This window comes from Chiloscyllium plagiosum, unplaced genomic scaffold (genome assembly GCF_037043375.1).
Source record: "Chiloscyllium plagiosum isolate Xiang-an unplaced genomic scaffold, Cpla_swu_hap1 HiC_scaffold_19, whole genome shotgun sequence".
In the NCBI taxonomy this organism is placed as follows: Eukaryota; Metazoa; Chordata; class Chondrichthyes; order Orectolobiformes; family Hemiscylliidae; genus Chiloscyllium; species Chiloscyllium plagiosum.
Window position 1 is genome coordinate 32,672,212 of NW_028270157.1, and position 19,600 is coordinate 32,691,811.

At 37.2% G+C, this 19,600-nt stretch overlaps 1 protein-coding gene across 11 annotated transcripts in view; it reads left to right on the top strand.

Annotated features, from left to right (window-relative positions):
- LOC122559435 (alanine and arginine rich domain containing protein) overlaps nucleotides 1–19,600 on the top strand; it is a 158,995-nt gene that overhangs the window by 128,234 nt on the left and 11,161 nt on the right. For 9 of the 11 annotated variants that reach the window (XM_087997194.1, XM_087997188.1, XM_087997189.1 and 6 more), the window contains 7 exons: nucleotides 1,157–1,234; nucleotides 1,629–1,763; nucleotides 3,605–3,717; nucleotides 7,461–7,602; nucleotides 8,930–9,220; nucleotides 10,196–10,431; nucleotides 17,781–18,033. In XM_087997194.1, coding sequence (XP_087853320.1) covers nucleotides 1,157–1,234; nucleotides 1,629–1,763; nucleotides 3,605–3,717; nucleotides 7,461–7,602; nucleotides 8,930–9,220; nucleotides 10,196–10,431; nucleotides 17,781–18,033 — 1,248 coding nt within the window. The other 2 variants (XR_015760430.1, XM_087997196.1) reach the window with 2 other exon arrangements.

Genomic DNA, 19,600 nt, shown 5'->3' on the forward strand with positions numbered 1-19,600 from the left:
TGGTGAATTTGTGGAACTCACTGCCACAGAGGACTGTGGAGGCCAAGTCATTGAATGTATTTAGGGCAGCTCGATAGGTTCTCGATCCCTAAGGGGATCAAGGCTTACAGGGAGAAGGCTGGAGAATGGAGTTGAGAAACATATCAACTGTGATCAGATGGCAGAGCAGACCCGATGGGATGAATGGTCTAATTTACTGTTAGATGTTATGATGGTATGGGCACAAGCCTTGGCAAAAACTTGTAGAGATGTTGGACTGCTCAACCTCAACGGTTGGTCCAAAGAAATATAAATTTCATTTCTACCACACTTAACACCATATTGATTGTAGGAGTTGCTGGGAAAATGGCATGGTTTGATATCAGTTTGCCTTTGGGTTCCAGTACATTTTTATTTTGTTCAGATGTACTCAGGTAGCCTCTAATCTCCTGACGTATTCACAGAGCAGTGGAGCTATTCACCAATAGCTGGGAGGTGGTGTAATCACCTATCAGTGTGCCTGAACCTTGTTTGAAGCTTTAGTCCGAAATCACAAGAAGATTTGTCAATGGACAGGAAGAGACTTGTTCATATTGTTTCTAACCAGTGGTGTAGACTGAAAATGAGAAGTAAACTAGTATAACAAAAGGCAAACCCAGCCAACACATCTCATCTATTCATTAAACAAATCGCTTTAACCTACTGGTTGTAGATGATTGTTCTTTGTGGGCTTCGGTGTATGCACAAATGTAGCCAACAATTTAGCACTAAATTGATAATATCTCTCTGGTTCTGAGGATAGCTGATGGAAATTTTAACATTTGATAGTATTAAACTGAAATTTGTATAGAATTCTTTTAATTTGAATTCACATTGTAGGGAAGGTGCATGTTGAATTATCACAGCATGGAGGAATGCGCAGTATTGTTGCATTGAAGATTCACCAGTTGAGTTTTCAATATATAACTTTATATCTTTTCTATTTTACTTTCAATGCCTTTCCCAGGGAAATCCCAAGGATTTTTTTTTCCCTTGACTATCAAGTCAAGGACCTGTTAAGCCCCTGTTATTTTGCAGTATTCCTAAATTTAAGTGTGGTAGTTTTCATTCCTTTGCTTGCAAATGGATGATAATCAGACAGGAAATGATGTTATTTATTCCAATTTTATTTCAACAGGTCCGCACTCGTCTAGAAGATTTGATAACAAGTTTACAAGGAGTAAAGGTTAACTTAGAAGATCAACTCGGTCAAGAGGTCTGATATTTCCATTATAGTGTAATCTTGACATGATTATATTTAATCCTGCAACCAAAAAGTACAGCACGTTGTTACCTCCTCTTTAACACTAAAAATGGCTGATTTTATTTATTGGCTGGAATAATTATGGCCTATACTAATATAGTTTCTCTACTATATTGTAATACTTGTAAAAATGTATTTCTCTTGCTTCTAAGGGAATATGCATGAGAATATATTAAAATATTTAGATCTTATTCTTTGAAAGCTTTCACAGTGTTGCTTGCTTTTGTTAACTATTCAAATGTAGATTGTCAGTGTCACCTCTAATATTTAATGGACTGATCATCTGTGTATGGAGAGAGAAAAAATTACATCTCTCATTGGATTTCTGTAATGCATATCTGTTTAGGTACAAAAACAAACAATGTTGTCACAGAGTGTGAAAGATTCTCATCAACTGTGGGAAGAGGAATTGAAAACACGATCTAAGCTTGGACTTCGAATTTCTCAGTTGGATAGAGAAAAAGATGATTTGGCAGGGCAGGTAAAAGCACACTTTGAACCAATAGTTGTTGACATTTTGGTCGTCTTACATTATAAAATTACTTTCCTCCTATGAGTTTAAATTTAATGATTTCGGTCATAATGTAGCAAGAAGAGACTACAACAGCTTTCCCCAGCTGTCATTCTTCATAGAAGGGGACTCGCAGTAAGTTGGCATGTATGTTTTTTGGGTGTCATTAACAATATGTTTTATCAAATTTCAGCATTGTAAGATGACTTGATAAATTTTAAATTCAAAGTTTATTTTCATAATTATGTTGAAATTGCAAAATATTATTTAAAGAAATGGCAAAATATTGCTTGGATTTTGCATCAAAAAGAAGTGACGTCATCGCTGCTAACCAATATCCTCCTAAGTTGTGTGGGTTCAGCTGCTCCAAGAGTCTGCGCGATCACCGTTCTCAGCATTGACTTCTGGTTCTGGAAGTCACTATCACACATGGACCTTAGAGGTCTGTACAGAAGAAAACACCATTAGCAGAGCACGGATGCTGTCTTTTACAAAAGAACAAGTCAGATAGCAGCTTATGCAGCTGCAAATGTACAATCAAAAATAAAAATTAAGAAGTTACTGAGAGTTGCCCTGCTGTACCAGAAAATCTGCTATACTGATTACATGCAATTCTTAATTATTGCTGAACATGTTTTCTGAAAATTAACCTTTATAATTGTGTAATCTCATACCTTCAGAATTCGTTTGTTGTAGTAAACTTTCTTTTCTTTTACTTCTGTCTCTTTTACTTCTCTCCTTTGATCACAAATTTCTTTCCTTTAATTTGCATGGAGCAGGTAAAATAAACTACTCTACCAGATCCTTCCTAATACAAAATCTGAAGACGAGATATTGGAAGATGCCAAATTGAGATTGGCAAACCTGACCCCATTTTAGCTTCTCTAAAACTTGAAGTGGGTGGGTTGTGATTAGCATTCAGGTTTATAAGCCTTTGATTTCTGACCTGACTCAAGCCCAGCCTATTTCTGAGATGAAGAGGGGCATTTTAATGTCTCAGTAATGATTCTGCCATCTCGTTAAGATACAGCTTTGCCTGCCTTGTTTTTGCAAAGGTCCCCACTCGAGGAGACAGCACTCTTAAAATTCTGATCACAATAAATTCCAGACAAAAGGTCTCTCAAAAGTCTGGGCAAGCATAATAAAGTTTATTCATCACTGACTGAAAAATCTGTATGAATGAGGTTTAAATTTCAAAAATTACAAGTGTCCAATTTTGCTATTAACAAAGTAACAGTTAACTAAAAGTTTGTAGCTTATTTCCTATCGTGTCAACACTTTTGAATGGCACAGCAAATGAAAATTTTTCACTAATTGATATTAAGAGCTTCCTTACATTATAGGTATGTATAGTATCGAATAATAGGTATGTATAGTATCGAATAATAGGTATGTATAGTATTGATTATTTTGTTGCAAAATAATCGATTAACTGCTCGTGAGCATTGCTTAACAAAATAGTTTATCCACAGTCTTATGGTGCTTTTGCATAATATGACCAATTACAGAATTAAAAAGTTTCACTAAGTTCCTTTACTGACAGCATTGTGGACCTATCTACATCAAATGGACTGCATTTTGTTTGAAGAAAGAAGTTCACCACCACCTTCTTAAGGATAACTAGGGATGGTTACACAGCCAATGATGCCCACTTTCTGTGGATTAGTTCAAAACAAAAGGGCATTATAGGAAATCTTTATTCATGTACTTGTAGTGATTGATTTCTTCTACTTGTAGCTCAGTTATTAAGGTAAATATATGTGTGCAGATTTATTTTTGTTAAAGATTAAATGCAAATACTTTTTTTAAAGGTTGAAAGTGAAAGGAAAAAAGTAAAGAAGCTTCTAGAATTAAAAAGATCAGTAGAAACTAGACTGGCTCAGGAAATGAAAAGAAACAATGAGCTTCAGAAAGAACTAAACCGGTATGATATTCACTTTTGCAACTTGAATTTAGACTGTGTTTTAGAAGAATATTTTGGCTGTATCATGCATTCCAGCATAAGACTGTTTTTATCATTCTTTATCATTTTGCTACTTATACTTTTCCAGCATAACTCATTGTAATTAATCATTTTACCCATCTGCTGAAGTTCCCTCAATTTTTTTCTCCTGTTGTATGGACCTCTGATTCATATATCTCAAATCTTAAAAAGGAAGGAAGCAGTGTTTTATATGGACCTAGGTAATCACCTAGGGACAAATGAATTTATTACAGTTGGATATCCAGTAGCTACAGTAATGATAACATAATTTGGTTTAGAATAATTAAGGAAAAAAGATAGGAAAATTACAAAGATAAAAATGCTGAACTGGGGAATAGCTAATTTTAGTGATCTAAGAAAGGACCTATCACAGATTGGAACTGGTAATGGCAGGATAAAGAGCTCTCAGGCAGCCAAAGGGGAGGGAAAGAGGCCCCATTTGAAATTAGCTTTCTCTTGGAGATGAAAGCCTTACAAAGCTCAAATACCCAGTAGTGAAGAATAAAAATGTTAGAATAAAACAGCACAAGGATACTAATGACAAATATCAGGAGATTTGAATAATAACCAAATCAGAAGAACTCCATAAGGAGGCAGAGAGGTTACGAGGTCAGCATGATGTTGAAATGGAAAGTATTTTGTAAATATGAGGTTGCAAGTATTTTGGAAATCTAAAAGGAAATCTTCACCGTGAGGCAGAGGATATGGCCAAAGTATCAAATGGAATCATCTGCTTTCACAAAGAAAGCAAACTATACTAAGGATGGATGAAAAGAGGAAAAGGAAATTATGGGACAAGACAATAGTAATAGATAGAAAAGAGATACTAAAAAGATTAACATTACTGGAGGTTGGTAAGGTTGCTGATGTAGATGGAATTCAGGCTATGTTATTAAAAGAAAAAGAAATAGAAATAGCAGTGACATTTATCATAATATTTCAATTCTTAGTCAGTTCAGGAGAAATCCCAGGGGCATGATGTTATTTTCACACTTTTCAAAAGGAATAAAGCAGGTAACTACAGGTCAGTTAACCTAACATCAATCGTGAGGAAGTTATTGAAAATGATAATCATAGACCAAATAAGCTTTTAGTTTGGAAAGCCAGGGCTTAAATTCAGACAGCTGCATGGATTTGTAAAATGTGCATTTTGTTTGACTGTGAATTCTTTGTGTCAGAAAATGTTGATGAAAGATAGTACAGTAGATGTTGTGTACATGAACTTTCAAAAGCCTTTTGACTCAGTGTACAAAGGTTTCCTGTGGATGAAAGCCTGCTCAGTTAAAAGAAAAGTGGAGCTGGATATATAATTGCTCAGTGTTAGGAAGTGTTATGGTGGTGGAACTTTTCTACATGAAATGGTTCACAGTGTTGTTCATCAAGAGTCTTTTGAATTTTTATAAATTATGAGAGACTTGGCTAAGAAAGCAGCATTACAGGCCCAGATTGTTGTGTGGCAATGATGGCAAAACTGTCAGTGATTTTCATCGTTACTCTACTGAAATCAAAGGCAATTTTGGGAATCTGCGCATTCAGAAATTGCTGTCAACAATCCAGTGCCCCACCAAAGGGTGCACTGTTGAGGAACTCCTATGATTGATTTAAATTCAATTCTACTTTTTTTGCTGTATCTCCGTGTAAAAGCCCTTGAAACATTTGCATCTTGCTGAATGAAGCATTACTGGTTTTTAACAGACTAAACTTATAATTACTTTTAAACCCTCACTGACCCAGAAGTTAATTTTCTATTTGTTCAATGTAAAATGTCTCCATTAAGATATATCTGAATTTTAGAATACATTTTCAAACGTTTGAGGGTATTTCAGATTGTGTGTTAATTCAGCTATTTATTTCAGTCTTGAAATTTTAAAAATTAGCGAAATAAGCACCTTGGTTTGCTGTATTTGAGAACATTTCATTGTGATTGGTTGCTTGTCCCTGTTTGCTGACATTACTGTTTTTAGGCCCATGGAGATCTCCTTAATTGAGTTTGCCTTCTCAATGGGAAATCCACACCACAAAAATTGATATATTTTTCCAGACAGCTTTCTTCAAAGTCAACAGCGGGTGCCATTGTTTCACTGCTGGTTGCAAATTCAAGTCCATAATGTTTGGTGACAATGGAATTTAACAGTTGTAGATGTGATGTAGTTGTCAGCTTGAAGATTTCATTGGATTGTGAAATAGGCAGAAACATGGAATATAGCATTTGGCACAGTAAAAAGCAAAGTGCTGCATTTTGGCAAGACTAATATTGAAAGATAATGTACAAGCATAACTTTGAAAGTTGTGGATTGGCAGAGAGGCTTTGTTTTCCACGTACACGATCCTTAATGATGGCTGAGCAAGTGATTTTTTTTTCAAAGATGTGTTACTTGTCCTTAGGCATAGAACATAAAAGCAGAGACAGCATTGTTGAACTTTATTAATTACAGGCCTCAACCAGAACATTATAGATAGTACTGTTAAGATTTTTTTTTCCTTGACTTAAGTCCACACTTGATGCAACTTCACTACACCAACTTCTGTGAACAAGCAAAATTTTATTAAGCACAGTTCAATACAAGTTTTGGAGAAATCCTGAACACTTCATCATGGAGGTGAAGTGTGTCCAGGGAAGCGCTCTCTGAACAAAGGAAACAGTCCTTCCTTTATATAAAATCTTTGCATCACAATTAGTAATACTCACAAGACAATCCCCAGTCGCTCCCTCATTGTCACATGGCACTCAAGACAATGCAGTGACCACCTCACTTCCAGAAACAATGTAATGCAAATAATCCCTTAATGGCCAGATCTGGTGTGATTTGTATTTTTTTTAACTATAGTGAGTAGTCAGAATTCCAACTGTAATGTTCTTATTGATTTCTGAATCGGGGATGAAAATGTAAGTAGCTCTGAATGGCATGGAAATGGCCATGTAAATGGCTCTGGATAATAGGAGACGATAAGGTAATTTCTTACAATTTGTCTGTAAATCAGAGTCATCCCATCCTAGCCTCAGGTCATCCAATTTCCTGCAGGTCAGCAGAGCAAGTTAACTCTTTAATATCACAGTACTGGCCACAGCTCTTCAGCTCAAGGCAGAAATTGTCCGTCCTTAATGCCAAACAGGATTTTCTAAGGGACTTTTACAGCAAAACTGGAAACCCTATATTATTTAAATGGTAAATATTGCCACTTGTTGTAAAATATACAGCTTCTCTTTTTTTATCCTGTAGGAAGCTACTTTTTTATTCAAACCTTCTCTCTCCATTTTCCCATCACCCAATCCCTCCTTCTACATTTCATTGCTCACACTTTCCTTGTATCCAGTTAAATTTACATGTAGATATTTGAATAGAATCTTTCAATGCTATTTTCTTTAGGGTAGGGGCTGGGTCTGGGCAGGATACTCTTCGGACAATTGGTGTGGACTTGATGGCCCAAATGGTCTCTTTCTGCACTATAGGGATTTTATAATTCTATGATTTTCCCTGAAACAACTGGGTCTGGTTTTTAATTTGCTGTAGAGTGTTAAATTGAGCTCACTGTTACTGCCTTAAAGGTCACTTATTATGTTTTCTTATTACATATACTCCAGATTATAGCCAATATAACTTGAAATGCAAAGTAGAATCTCCAGTAAAAGTTATATTAAGATAATAGATGACTTCAGTTAGGTGATTGTATTTGTTATGCAGAATAAGAACATTGTTGAAGACTACCAAAAAGAAATTAAAGGATTATGAGAATGGACAAATTGTCAGTCAACTGGGTGGTATTCAAGAACTGAATCATGGACACTCTGAATCTGAAACCACTCTTAACAGACTGAAGACAAAGGTGAGACCATTGTGTATTCTAAATTTAATGGTACAGTGCATACACTGACTTTTACTGGTGCTATGAGATGTTATGCCTTGAGTAGTGTACAGATATACAACAGATATTCCTTTATGAATAGAAAACCAGGAACTGTGGATGCTGAAGATCTGAAACAAAAAAACTCTGGAGAAACTTATGTCTGACAGCATCTGTAGAGAGGAAGAGAGTTGAATGCTGGTCACTTGATGTTAAAACATATTAGATAAGTCATGTTAAATTATTTTCTTTGTTTCCCAGTAATCAACTCAACAGCTGGGTTGGCAAAATCTTAGGATCAGCAAGTTTACTTTGCACTCAGAAATTGTGCAGGTTGTGACATCTCAATCTAAAGATTTTATTATTCTTGGTGAATCAAGAAATCTTGGATAATCAAATAGAAATCGCAAAATCAAAGCTGCTATTTTGCATCATTGTTAAAGATCAGATATCAGATTGAGATCATCAGCTCTCAAAATGTAAAAGGTCCTCGAGTTCTAGCTCGAAGAAGAGCAAAGCAAATATCTCCAGTGCCGACACCAGTATTTATCCCTAAATTAAAATGACAACACATTCAGCTCGTCTGTGTCCTCAGAATTATGTAGTGTGGTTCCTGTTTTGGAATGTATATTAATTTGGACAACATTCCCTAATATTACCCATTATCCAGATTATTAACGTAATTTGTTAACAGAAGCAGTCCATTCCAGAAGCACCTACTTCCAGAGATATGCACCCGTGACACACATATCGTTATATTAAACTGAGAGTCACTGATCATATCTCGAACTATTCAAAAATTAAAAATCACACAACACCAGGTTATAATCCAACAGGACTAGTTGGAAGCATAAGCTTTCAGCACGCTGCTGCTCCTTCAGCTGATTCATATAATTAAAGCAAACAGTTGCTTGTCCTATTCATACAAGTTCCAATTGCATGTACAGGGCAGTGCTGTGCTTGGTCATCCCATGTCTGTAAATTGTCACCCTATAGAATACCTCAGCAAGTGGAAGTCTTTAAAAAGGATCAGGAACCATCCAGTCACCACTCAGCTGAAGAAGGAGCAACGGTCCGAAAGCTAATGCTTCCAAATAAACCTGTTAGACTATAATCTGATGTTGTGTGATTTTTAACTTTGTCCACACCAGTCTAACCCTGGCTCTTCCACATCATATTCTAAAATTATTCAGGGACATTAGATGTGACTTGCATGTATAAGTATATATGTTTGGAGCTATCAAGTTTCATAAATGTCAAGCAGGAGACTCTTAAGGTATTTGTAACCTAATTTCTCCATATCTCTCAGGTTGAAGAGTTATCCCAGCAGTTGGAAACTGAAGCTGCTAAGGGTAGGCATTTGGAATCAACCAATCAAGAACTTTCTGCACAGGTTGCATCAATGAAAATTCTACAGAAAAACCAAGATCGGCTAGAAAAGAGAAAACACCAGCTAGAGGAAGAAATAGTCAGTCTGAAACATCAGATTGAAACTAATTTGATAAACTACAGTCACATAGAACAATACAAGAGGGACATAGAGGAACATGCTCGTAAGGAAATCAAGCAGAAGCTAGAAGAAGTCAATTTATTCTTACAGGTAAGATTCTTTTTGTATGGGATTTCACATTGAAATCACTTCTTGTAACTTCTTGGATCAGAATCTGTGCTGCTCATTAATGATTCTCTAATCTGATCAATTAAAGCATACAGTTGCTTGTCCTGTTCATACAAATTCCAATTGCATGTACAGGGCGGTGCTGTGCTTGGCCATTCCAAAGTCTATAAATTGGCATGCAAAACCCCATAGAGTAACTCAGTTTTTAAAAGGATCAGGAACCATACTGTCACCAATCACCAAAATTCTGAGTATTTGTTTTTCTTCAGCCAACTGAACTGAATAAATTGTAAGTTTCTGTGAAACAAATCTTAGTATCCTTAATTTTTTAAAAAGAATCCTGTATCGACAGGCTTGCGATAAACTCGTCCTTAATACATGCCCTTGAATTAGTCCTCGTGTAAGGAGCATATTCTGAGGAAGAGATTTTTAAATGTGTGTGATTTGATCTAGTTCTGTTATTGTTACTAGTAACTTGTTTCTAATTTGTGTATAATTAGTTTTAACACTATGGTCCGACAACATTTTTCAGCCTATTGGAGAGAATAGGGATATGTAGTAGGCAAGCTATGCAATTTCCAATGAAATTGATCAACTAAAGAGACAGCAGATAGTCATAATGCCCCTTATTCCCATTCACTGCATAGCTAAGACTGTTACATTTCAGACTCTGGCAGGCAGAAGTTTCAAAAACTCTGTTTAGAACAAAAAATGCTAAGGAGAAAGAACAAATTGTGTAACGGTATTGTACAACTGTGGAGGCATTTTGCAACAGAAGCCAACCTCAAACCTGTAAAATAAATGCTTAATTTAAGTAATCTAGTCTCACAACTTGACGGATAACTTCAATTCTTTGAATTTACAATGCAGCATAAAAACTAGCCATTACCAAAAATGTATAATATAAAATTAATTTATTCCAATGCAGTATTAAATTGTTGCACTCCTTGTGTTAAGACTCAACAGGCCTCCCAAGAAGCTTTGGAACAATTGAGAGCCACAAACGAAAGCACAATTAGAAGTCAACTGGACCAGAGAATAAAAGACCTGGAATTAGAGCTCAATAAACTTAGAACTTCACAACAAGACAGCATTAATCTGAAAGATTCCGCACAGTTGGAATTTGAAAGATACAAAGAATTGTATTCAGAAGAATTAAAACTACGTAAATCTCTTGCAGCCAAACTTGACAGGTGAGACATTTGTAAGCGTTATCCCCCAAGCTTGGATGGTTCAGGCAGACGTTGGGTGGTAAGACAGTGTCGATGGAGGAGGTCCAGGGCATGCATGTTCTTAGCGCAGTGGGAGGGGGAGTTGAAGTGTTCAGCCACAGGGCGTTGGGGTTGATTGGTGCGGGTGTCCTGGAAGTGTTCTCTGAAGCGCTCTGCAAATAGGCGTCCTATCTCCCCAATGTGGACGAGACCCCATCAGGAGCAACGGATACAGTAAATGATGTGTGGAAGCGCAGGTGAAACTTTGGATGTGGAAGGTTCCTTTGGTGCCTTGGACGGAGGTGAGGGAGGAGGAAGAAAGCCTCATCTTCCACCTCAGGACCCTCCAACCCCATGACATCAATGTGGATTTCACCAGTTTCCTCATCCCGCCCCCCGTTTTATCCCAGTTCCAACCTTCCAGCTTAACACCGTCCTCATAACCTGTCCCACCTGTCAATGTTCCTTCCCATCCAGTCGCTCCACCCTCCTCTCTGACCTATCATCTTTACCCCCACCTCCATCCACCTATTGCACTCTCAGCTACCTTTTCCCCAGCCCCACCCTCCTCTCACATTTATATTTCCACCCCTGAGGCTCCCAGCCTCATTCCTGATGAAGGGCTTTTGCCTGAAAAGTCGATTTTCCTGCTGTTCGGATGCTGCCTGACCAACTGTGCTTTTCCAGCACCACACTCTTGACTCTGATCTCCAGCATCTGCAGTATTCACTTTCACCTAGCTTAGTGGGCTAATCAACTGTCAACCCACAACCATCCAGCTATGACCTATGCAGAAAAGAATAATCCTCCGCACTTGGGATTGCAGACAGAAAGACACATTAACCTATATATTAAAACAGATTTATCTCTTTGCTGTTTTTGAGGGAAGGGAGATTATTTGAAATTGGATAAGCTTGAAGGACTCAACATTGAGTTCTCCAATTTCAAATAGCCTCCATTTCCTTCTCTGCCTCTCCCCCTCCCTTCCAATCCTCCCAGCCGCTTACTGGATTCATTTGTCCCATTGACCAACTAGGTTGCACCCTCTACTTCTGTTCACCTATCCCCACTTCACTGCCCTGCCCCTGCCACTACCACCCTCTTCATCTGCAGCTCCGCTTACACCCACCCCCAGTCCAGAAGAAGGGTTACACCCAAAACGTCGACTTCTCCACCTCCTGATGCTGCCTGCATTGCTGTGTTCTTCCAGCCTCCTGCTTGTCTACGTTATAAAACCATGACCAAGAAGTCTTCATAAAGTCAAAGAGGTATACAACACAGAAAAAGGCCTTTCGGACCATCGTGTCTGTGCAACCAAAAACAACGATCTAACTATTCCAATTCCATTTTCCAGCATTTGTCTCATAGCCTTATAGCTGAAAATGTGTTGCTGGAAAAGCGCAGCAGGTCAGGCAGCATCCAGGGAACAGGAGAATCGACGTTTCGGGCATAAGCCCTTCTTCAGGAACAGCTTATGCCAGAAACATCGATTCTCCTGTTCCCTGGATGCTGCCTGACCTGCTGCGCTTTTCCAGCAACACATTTTCAGCTCTGATCTCCAGCATCTGCAGTCCTCACTTTCTCCTCATAGCCTTATATGCAAGTATATATCGAAATAATTTTTAAATGTCATAAGAAGTCCTGCCTCTACCACCCTTACAGGCAGTGATACCCAGGCTGCCACCACTATCTGGGTGAAGAAGATTTTTTTTGCATCTCTTCTAAATTCCTGCTCAATCACTTAAATCTATGGCCTGGTCATCGATGCCTCCATCAAAGGGAAAACTTAGTGCATCTTGTCTGTGCCCCTCATAATTTTGTAATTTTTCAGATCCCGGACATACAACCATCAAATTCAATAATGTTTATAGATACTACATAATCTGGCATCACATGATTAAACAGCTAGAAACATTTCCAATTTGAGTTGACAACTCGAACAACTGATTTAGTGTTCAGCAGCAATTTGAATAAAGCTCTATATGGGGCAACACCTGCACGAGGACAACGATAAACTTACAAAATGGATAAATAATTGGCAAATAAAGTTCAACACATTTAATTGCAAGGCAGTATATTTGGTTAGAAGAGGATATCACTTACTACTCACATGTGAATCTAGGTGGGGTAAAGGAATCAAGGGAGCTCACAGTAAATTTAGACCAATCACTAAATGATCTACCACAATTTTGGTGCCTTGGATGGAGGTGAGGGGGGAGGTATGAGTGCAGGTTTTACAATTCCTGCAGTGGCAGGGGAAGGTGCCGGAGGAAAGGGTGGGTTGTTAGGAGGTGTCGACCTGATGAGATAGTCGCAGAGGAAACAGTCTTTACGGAAAGCTGATAGGGGTGAGGAGGGAAATGTATCTCTGGTGGTGGGGTTTGTTTGTAGGTGGCGGATATGGCAGAGGATGATGCGACGTATACAGAGGTTGGTGGGGTGGAAGATGAGGATCGGTGGAGTTCTGTCCGTGTTGGAGGGGTGAGGGGAGGTGCGGGATGTGGATGAGATGCGCTGGAGGGCATCAACTACGTGGGAGGGGAAATTGCTTTAGTCTACTAAACTGTCAAAAATGGACTCCTGTTCTTTAAATGGTACATTAGGATCTTTCACATTTACCTAAAAGAGCAAAGGGAGCTTCAATTTAACATTGTCTAGCAATGGAACATTCTATTACTTCTGATGTGTCCGCCTAAATTAAGTGCTTCCTGAAGGAGGTTTTGAACCTGTGCATTTATGATTCAGTTGAGAATGCTACCTGTGAGCCAAGTTTGAACCATTTAACCAATTTCTTATTAATATTGCTCATTCCTTGCATTAACCAAACATATATCACCAATTCAGGCACGGAATTTGCTTTAGTGATGAGTGCCAATCATTAACTTCAAATCCCTCTATTATCTTTTGATTAATCAAGATTTGGTTTGGAGTAGTATGTTTTCCCAGAGGTTGAAACTAAATGAAAGTATCAGTATGAGTAATCTTAATTCAATATTTTTTTGTGACTGACCTGTCTGGTTCAGAAAGGTAGAGAAGTGGAAGTTCTATTGCAGATGCCTAATCAGTTTATCATCAGTTCTAGCTGTTGTAAGTGTGGCAGGTGCAGGCAAGTCAGGAAGCCCAGCAGCTTTTATTATGCAGGCCCCTGGCAAGGGACAAGGGTGATAGGTATCTTCTATTGGGGTGTCACTATGCCATTAAACAATATTTCACTTGTTAGAGGTCTTTAGGGCAGTTCTATCCAAAATACCAGATTTACTTCGGATTATGGTCTTTTTTGACTCCCTTGACGACTATCAACAATTACAACAGTGACCACCTCTCCATTCTGGTACAATTGGGACTACAGAGCTGGCCAGCCCATTTTTGTTTATTTTATTTTAATTCTTTAATGAGTAATAGGCCCATTACTGTTTTCCCTTCAAATGAGTGGCCTTCATAGGTCATTTCACAGAGCATTAAAAATCAGCCACATTGCTGTGGATCTGGAATCGCATGTCGGACAGATATTTGGTAAGCACAGCAGACTTCCCAATAAAGCAATGAAAGTCCCATTTTGACTCGAGTGTTGCTGGTACTATAATATTGTGGTAGGGTAGCCAGTTTCCAACATTTTAGTCAGGGATAGAATATGTCTCAACGTAAAATCCACCCCCAAATGAAAACTGCATATTTTGATTTTCAAAGTTGGTAACTGTGATGGGTACTGTTAGGGATCAGATCAAAACCACTCAAGATATGTTAAGAAGATAGTCTAGACTCTACGTTTTCTTATTGTAAAGGTAAATGAAAGTGTTGCATTCAGATGCAATTTGATTGGTCAAACTACTCGACATTAAGGAAAACACACTTTATACTACAGTTAAAGTACAGACAAAATAAAAATAAAAGAATCAGTTTAACTGTAACTGTATCAAAATGCCTAACAAAATAATAGATATATTAACTACTACTAATTGACCATTCAAATATAGTAACATCCCAGAAATACACCCTTCGCGAAGACAAATTTAATAAAATAGATCATAGTGAGTTTTGAGAAGATTTGTAGCTCAGGTTGAGGTTTTGGATGTAGGTTTGCTCGCTGAGCTGCAAGGTTCATTTCCAGATGTTTTGTTACCTTTACTAGGTAACATCTTCAGTGGGCCTCAGGCGAAGCATTGCTGAAAATTCCTGCTTTCTATTTATATGTTTGGGTTTCTTTGGGTTGGTGATATCATTTCCTGTGGTGATATTATTTCCTGTGGTGAAGTCACTTCCTGTTCCATTTCTCAGGGGGTGGTAGATGGGGTCTAACTCGATGTGTTTGTTGATAGAGTTCCGGTTGGAATGCCATGCTTCTAGGAATTCTCGTGCATGTCTTTGTTTGGCTTGTCCTAGGATGGATGTGTTGTCCCAATCGAAGTGGTGTCCTTCCTCATCCGCATGTGAGGATACTAGTGAGAGAGGGTCATGTCTTTTTGTGGCTAGTTGGTGTTCATGTATCCTGGTGGCTAGTTTTCTGCCCATTTGTCCAACGTAGTGTTTGTTACAGACCTTATTTTCCAAATAATCGATTATCCGAACGAAATAGTGTCCGCTCATCTCATTTGGATAATCGAGTTTCCACTGTATAGGGTCTTAAGATCCTATACAGACAATGAGCAAAACTAACGTCATTTACAAAATACCTTGCAAGGACTGTAACAAACACTACATAGATCATTTCACATGCAGTTCCAGCTGCTGTAAGAAAACCCCAGCTTTTAGCTGTTACAGAGTGAAGAGTAAGAGCTTCCACACCCAGCTTCAAGACCACAGCAACGGCTGAGAGCTAAAACTAAAACTCCTGGTTCTGTGGCAGCTTGACCCCATCTATTAAGCCAGTTTCTATTGTTCCAATTTTTTTTAAAAATCAAAGGCCCCTGAAGTTGTTTACTCTATTGGTTTTGAGCAGATTGTTCAGCAGCTCTGTTTCAATCTTGATTCTTTTTTAAAAAAAAGTCAAAATACACTTCGTAAAGTCATGTATCATCACACCTTTTTCCCACTCCTCCATAATTTAAAAAAACCCATCAATTTACAAAGATGGCTTCATTTGTAGAAACCTTTAGCTTTACACCATTAGTACATTACAATACATATACATTACATATATAGCCTAAGCATGCAAAAAATGACCACTACAGTCCATTTCAGTTCTTTTCTTCCCACCACTGAATGCCTTTGTCTTCATTCATCAAAGTTGTGACAACACGTCAGCAATTATGTTCTCTCATCCTGTATAGTTTTGAAATTGAATGGCTACAATAATCTGTCTCCAAACAGTCTAGTATTTTTCTCCTTAAATTTTTCCCTTAAACTTTAAGGGGTTATGATCAGTATGTATAATTATCTAGGGTGCATTACTGGCATTATAAATGTTGTAAAGCTAACATTAAACTCAAGGATACTTCTCAATTGTGGAATATTTCTGTTGATGATTAGTCAGTTTTCTGGAAAAATAACCAATAGATCTTTCTATCTCGTCGTCATCTTGAAAGAGTTCAGCACCAACACTCACATCACTCTCATTGATAGCCATCTCGAATGTCTTTGCTTAATTAGGTGTAGCTTACACTGGGACAGTGGTTAACAGCTTTCAGGCTGTCAGGTGCCTTCTGACATTTGTCCATCCACTGAAATTTTCTGAACTTCTTCAAAATGTCAGTCAGTGCAGCAACCACACTGCTAACATTTGGTCTGAACTTTCAATAAAAACCATTCAATCCCAGAAATTGTAGTACTTCCCTCTTTGTTGATGGTTTGGGAAACTTACCAATGACCTTTGTTTTCACATCCCATAAGGCCATCTGTCCATGTCCAATAACATGGCCCAGGAATGTGACTTAGGCTTTTGCAAACTCACTCTTAGGTTTATCACCAAACCTGCCTCTGAAGTCAATCAAACAATTCTGATAGATGCTCCAAATGTTCCTTCCGTGTGTGACTAAAAATCACCAGATTGTTGATGTATACAACACAATTGGGTAATCCAGAAATTATCTTATTGGTTAGTCTTTGAAATATGTCTGGTGCATTTTTCATAGCAAATGGCATGGCTTTAGACTGGTACATTCCATTTGGCGTCATGACAACCGAAGTTTCCTTCACTTTCTGATAACATACCTGCCAGTGTCCTCTGAGTAAGTCCAACTTTGAAATATAAGTTGTTTCTTCTGCCTTCTCAATACAGTCTTCCAAACATGGAATAAGATATGAATCAGATTTTGTAACTGCATTGGCTTTGCGATAGTCCACACACAATCGTTAGGTACTATATGATTTTAGTACTGTTACTATGGATGAGCTTAATTAACTGCAACTCACTTTGATTATATTGTGTCTCAGCACACATTTAATCTCTTTTTGAAGCTGTGCCAACTTTAGAATGTGAAGGCTACAAAAATGTTGCTTAATTGGAATAGCATTTCCTATATCTACATCATGCATAATCAGATTAGTACTTCCCAGCTTATTCCCACATATCTCCCCATGTGATTATTATAATTCTTTTTTTGGGTCATTTCAATTTTCCTTTTGAAGGTAACTCAGTAATTTATCCCAATTTTTAAGAAATTTCTCATTGTCCAATTCAGAATCTTCGTTAATTCACACTTTGCTCTCCTTCTCTGTCAAAATACCTTTTGAGCATATGTACATGACACACTTGAAGAGATTTCTTTCTATCTGGTGTTCTTATCAAATAATTCATTTCACTCAATTTCCTTTCAGTTTGAGAAGGTCCACTTGCCTTTTAAAGGTTCACCTACCGCCACTGGGAGTAACACTAACACTTAATCTCCACTAGTTAAATTACATGTTTCTGATCTGGCTGCTTCCTGTTTCATCACATGCTGTGTGACTTTCAAATACTGTCTAGCCAACTCACCCATTCTATTTAATCTTTCCCTAAGATTTCACTCACAGTCCAGAATCATAGATTGACCAAATGTGTGGTCTTTGCACTCTGACTCACCAATTTCTCCTTAATTCATTTCAATGGTCCTGTCACATCATGCCCAAAAACTAATCTAAATAGACCGAATTTAGTTGATTCATTGGGTGCATCCCTAATTGCAAAAGTGCTTCATGAGACAGTAATGATATAGTAGTGCAGTATTGAATGTTGGTATCTTAGGTTGTTGGAAAATTATTTTCAACACAGCTGAAATTTCAATGGTTTTATGTAATGAGCATGTATCCTAATAGTTTTCTTTGTATCAAAGATTGTACAAAAAGCTTTGAAGATATCCAGTTTGTTTGGAATTAATATTGGCATTTTAACAACTTTCATTAATTTCCTTCTACAGAGCAAATGAGAGGTTAGCAGAAACCAATACTAAGCTACTAAATGAGCGTCAACGTAGTAAATCCTTAATTGCTAACAGCATTATGAATGGAAGCTTCAATGTAACTCCTGCTTTAGAGATGGGTCAACTGCAAAGCACAATGGGTAATGTCGGTAACCTGGGAACTTTCAACAGAAATCTAGGAAATAGCTTCTTAAATCCAATCGAAGATGGAATGTCCTCTACCAACAAAGTAGAGTCATATCTGGCTAAGGTCAGTTACCGCAGTGTACTTTTTATGCTCTAAATTTGTGTTTCCTTCCTGAACACATTGTCTAAATATAGGCAGCTTTTTCTTGATCAATAATAGAACAAACATTTTCATTGTAATCTTCAAAGAGAGAAAGCCTTCTCTATGATATTTTTCTACAGTCTTCGCAACTCTTTATTTTTGAAGTTCAATATTAAGATTTGTGCAAGGCATAATTAAAACATATTGTGCAAGCAATACAGAAGTTTTCAGTAAATTCTTGTGACTTCAATACATTTCAAAATTTTGACGTAAGGTGGACCCTTGTCAATGAATTTTTGTGTTAATGTTCAATGTTCACCACATTATGACTGTTACAAATTATATCCCTTAAGTAATTTGCATTTTTTCAGTTAAAAATTTAATTTCTTAACAATGTATTCATAGCTTTTGTAAAATTTCTGTTTTATGAAAGGACCTTTTCAGAAGGAGGAAAATTGTTCTTACCCAGGCATTAAAACCCCTTTTGTAAAGAAATATGGAATACTACTGAGATTTTCTTGAAAATGTTCTCCAGTGATAAATAATTTTAATATATTAAACTGGACACCCAGAAAATAGAAAGCCCTGTGCCAAACAGCAAAGGAAATTGTTTTACAAAACTTGTTAAATTTCTACATTTTGATTTTTAGTTTTAAAGTTCAGTTTGATTTCTGCATAAATACTGCTGAATTGCTTGAAACCCCATTTTTAAAAATACAAAACAGTGAATTTAACCCTGAACTGAGAGGTCTGTACACTCACAGGTCTCATTTCTCGCTCCTTCAGCTCCTCACTCAACACTCTGTTTCTCACCTATCTTCTATGCATCCAGATGCATAACAAGGTCTGTAGCCATGTGTTATTTGTTGACTAAAATTCATTGTGGTTGTGTTCTAAATTAGGGATACCCTTTGTATATATCTGTCTAAACTGCTTCATTTGGTCTGTGAAGTATATTCATGTCTGATATAAGTATCAATTCTACAAATCTCTCAATATTGTATTATTAAATATTAAAATTAATTAGCTTAAATACTTTTGTTCTCTAGCAGTCTAATTCATTCTTAGTGTTATCATAGACCATGCTGTTGACCAGTAATGTTTCTTTCTGACATTGCATGGAGTTGCAAGAGATATCTGCGTAAAGCATGGATTCTGTTTTGATGTGAATGTTCAATATCAAGCTAATTTCTATTGTTTATTACCTTCAAAATCTCACTTTACATCTGTTGACACTGATCAGTAGTATTACGAACTTTATTAATCCATGACTTAAGATATGCTGAAGAACTGAGTAAACAGATGAATTATAATTTCATGCTGTTTGTGTTAACTTTGGACAATTTATTTTTACAGCTAACAAAAGGAAAGTAGCTACTATTATTGACGTCTGATCTTTATTTTCTATACTAATCCAACCAATTTAAAATTTAGAAATTAATATTTATACATAACTGAGGTCCTCCAACTCTTGTAAGTATAAATTTATATAAAAGGACCAAAATACAACAAAGTGACAATAACTTAGAATAAACTAACCTAAAGTTTC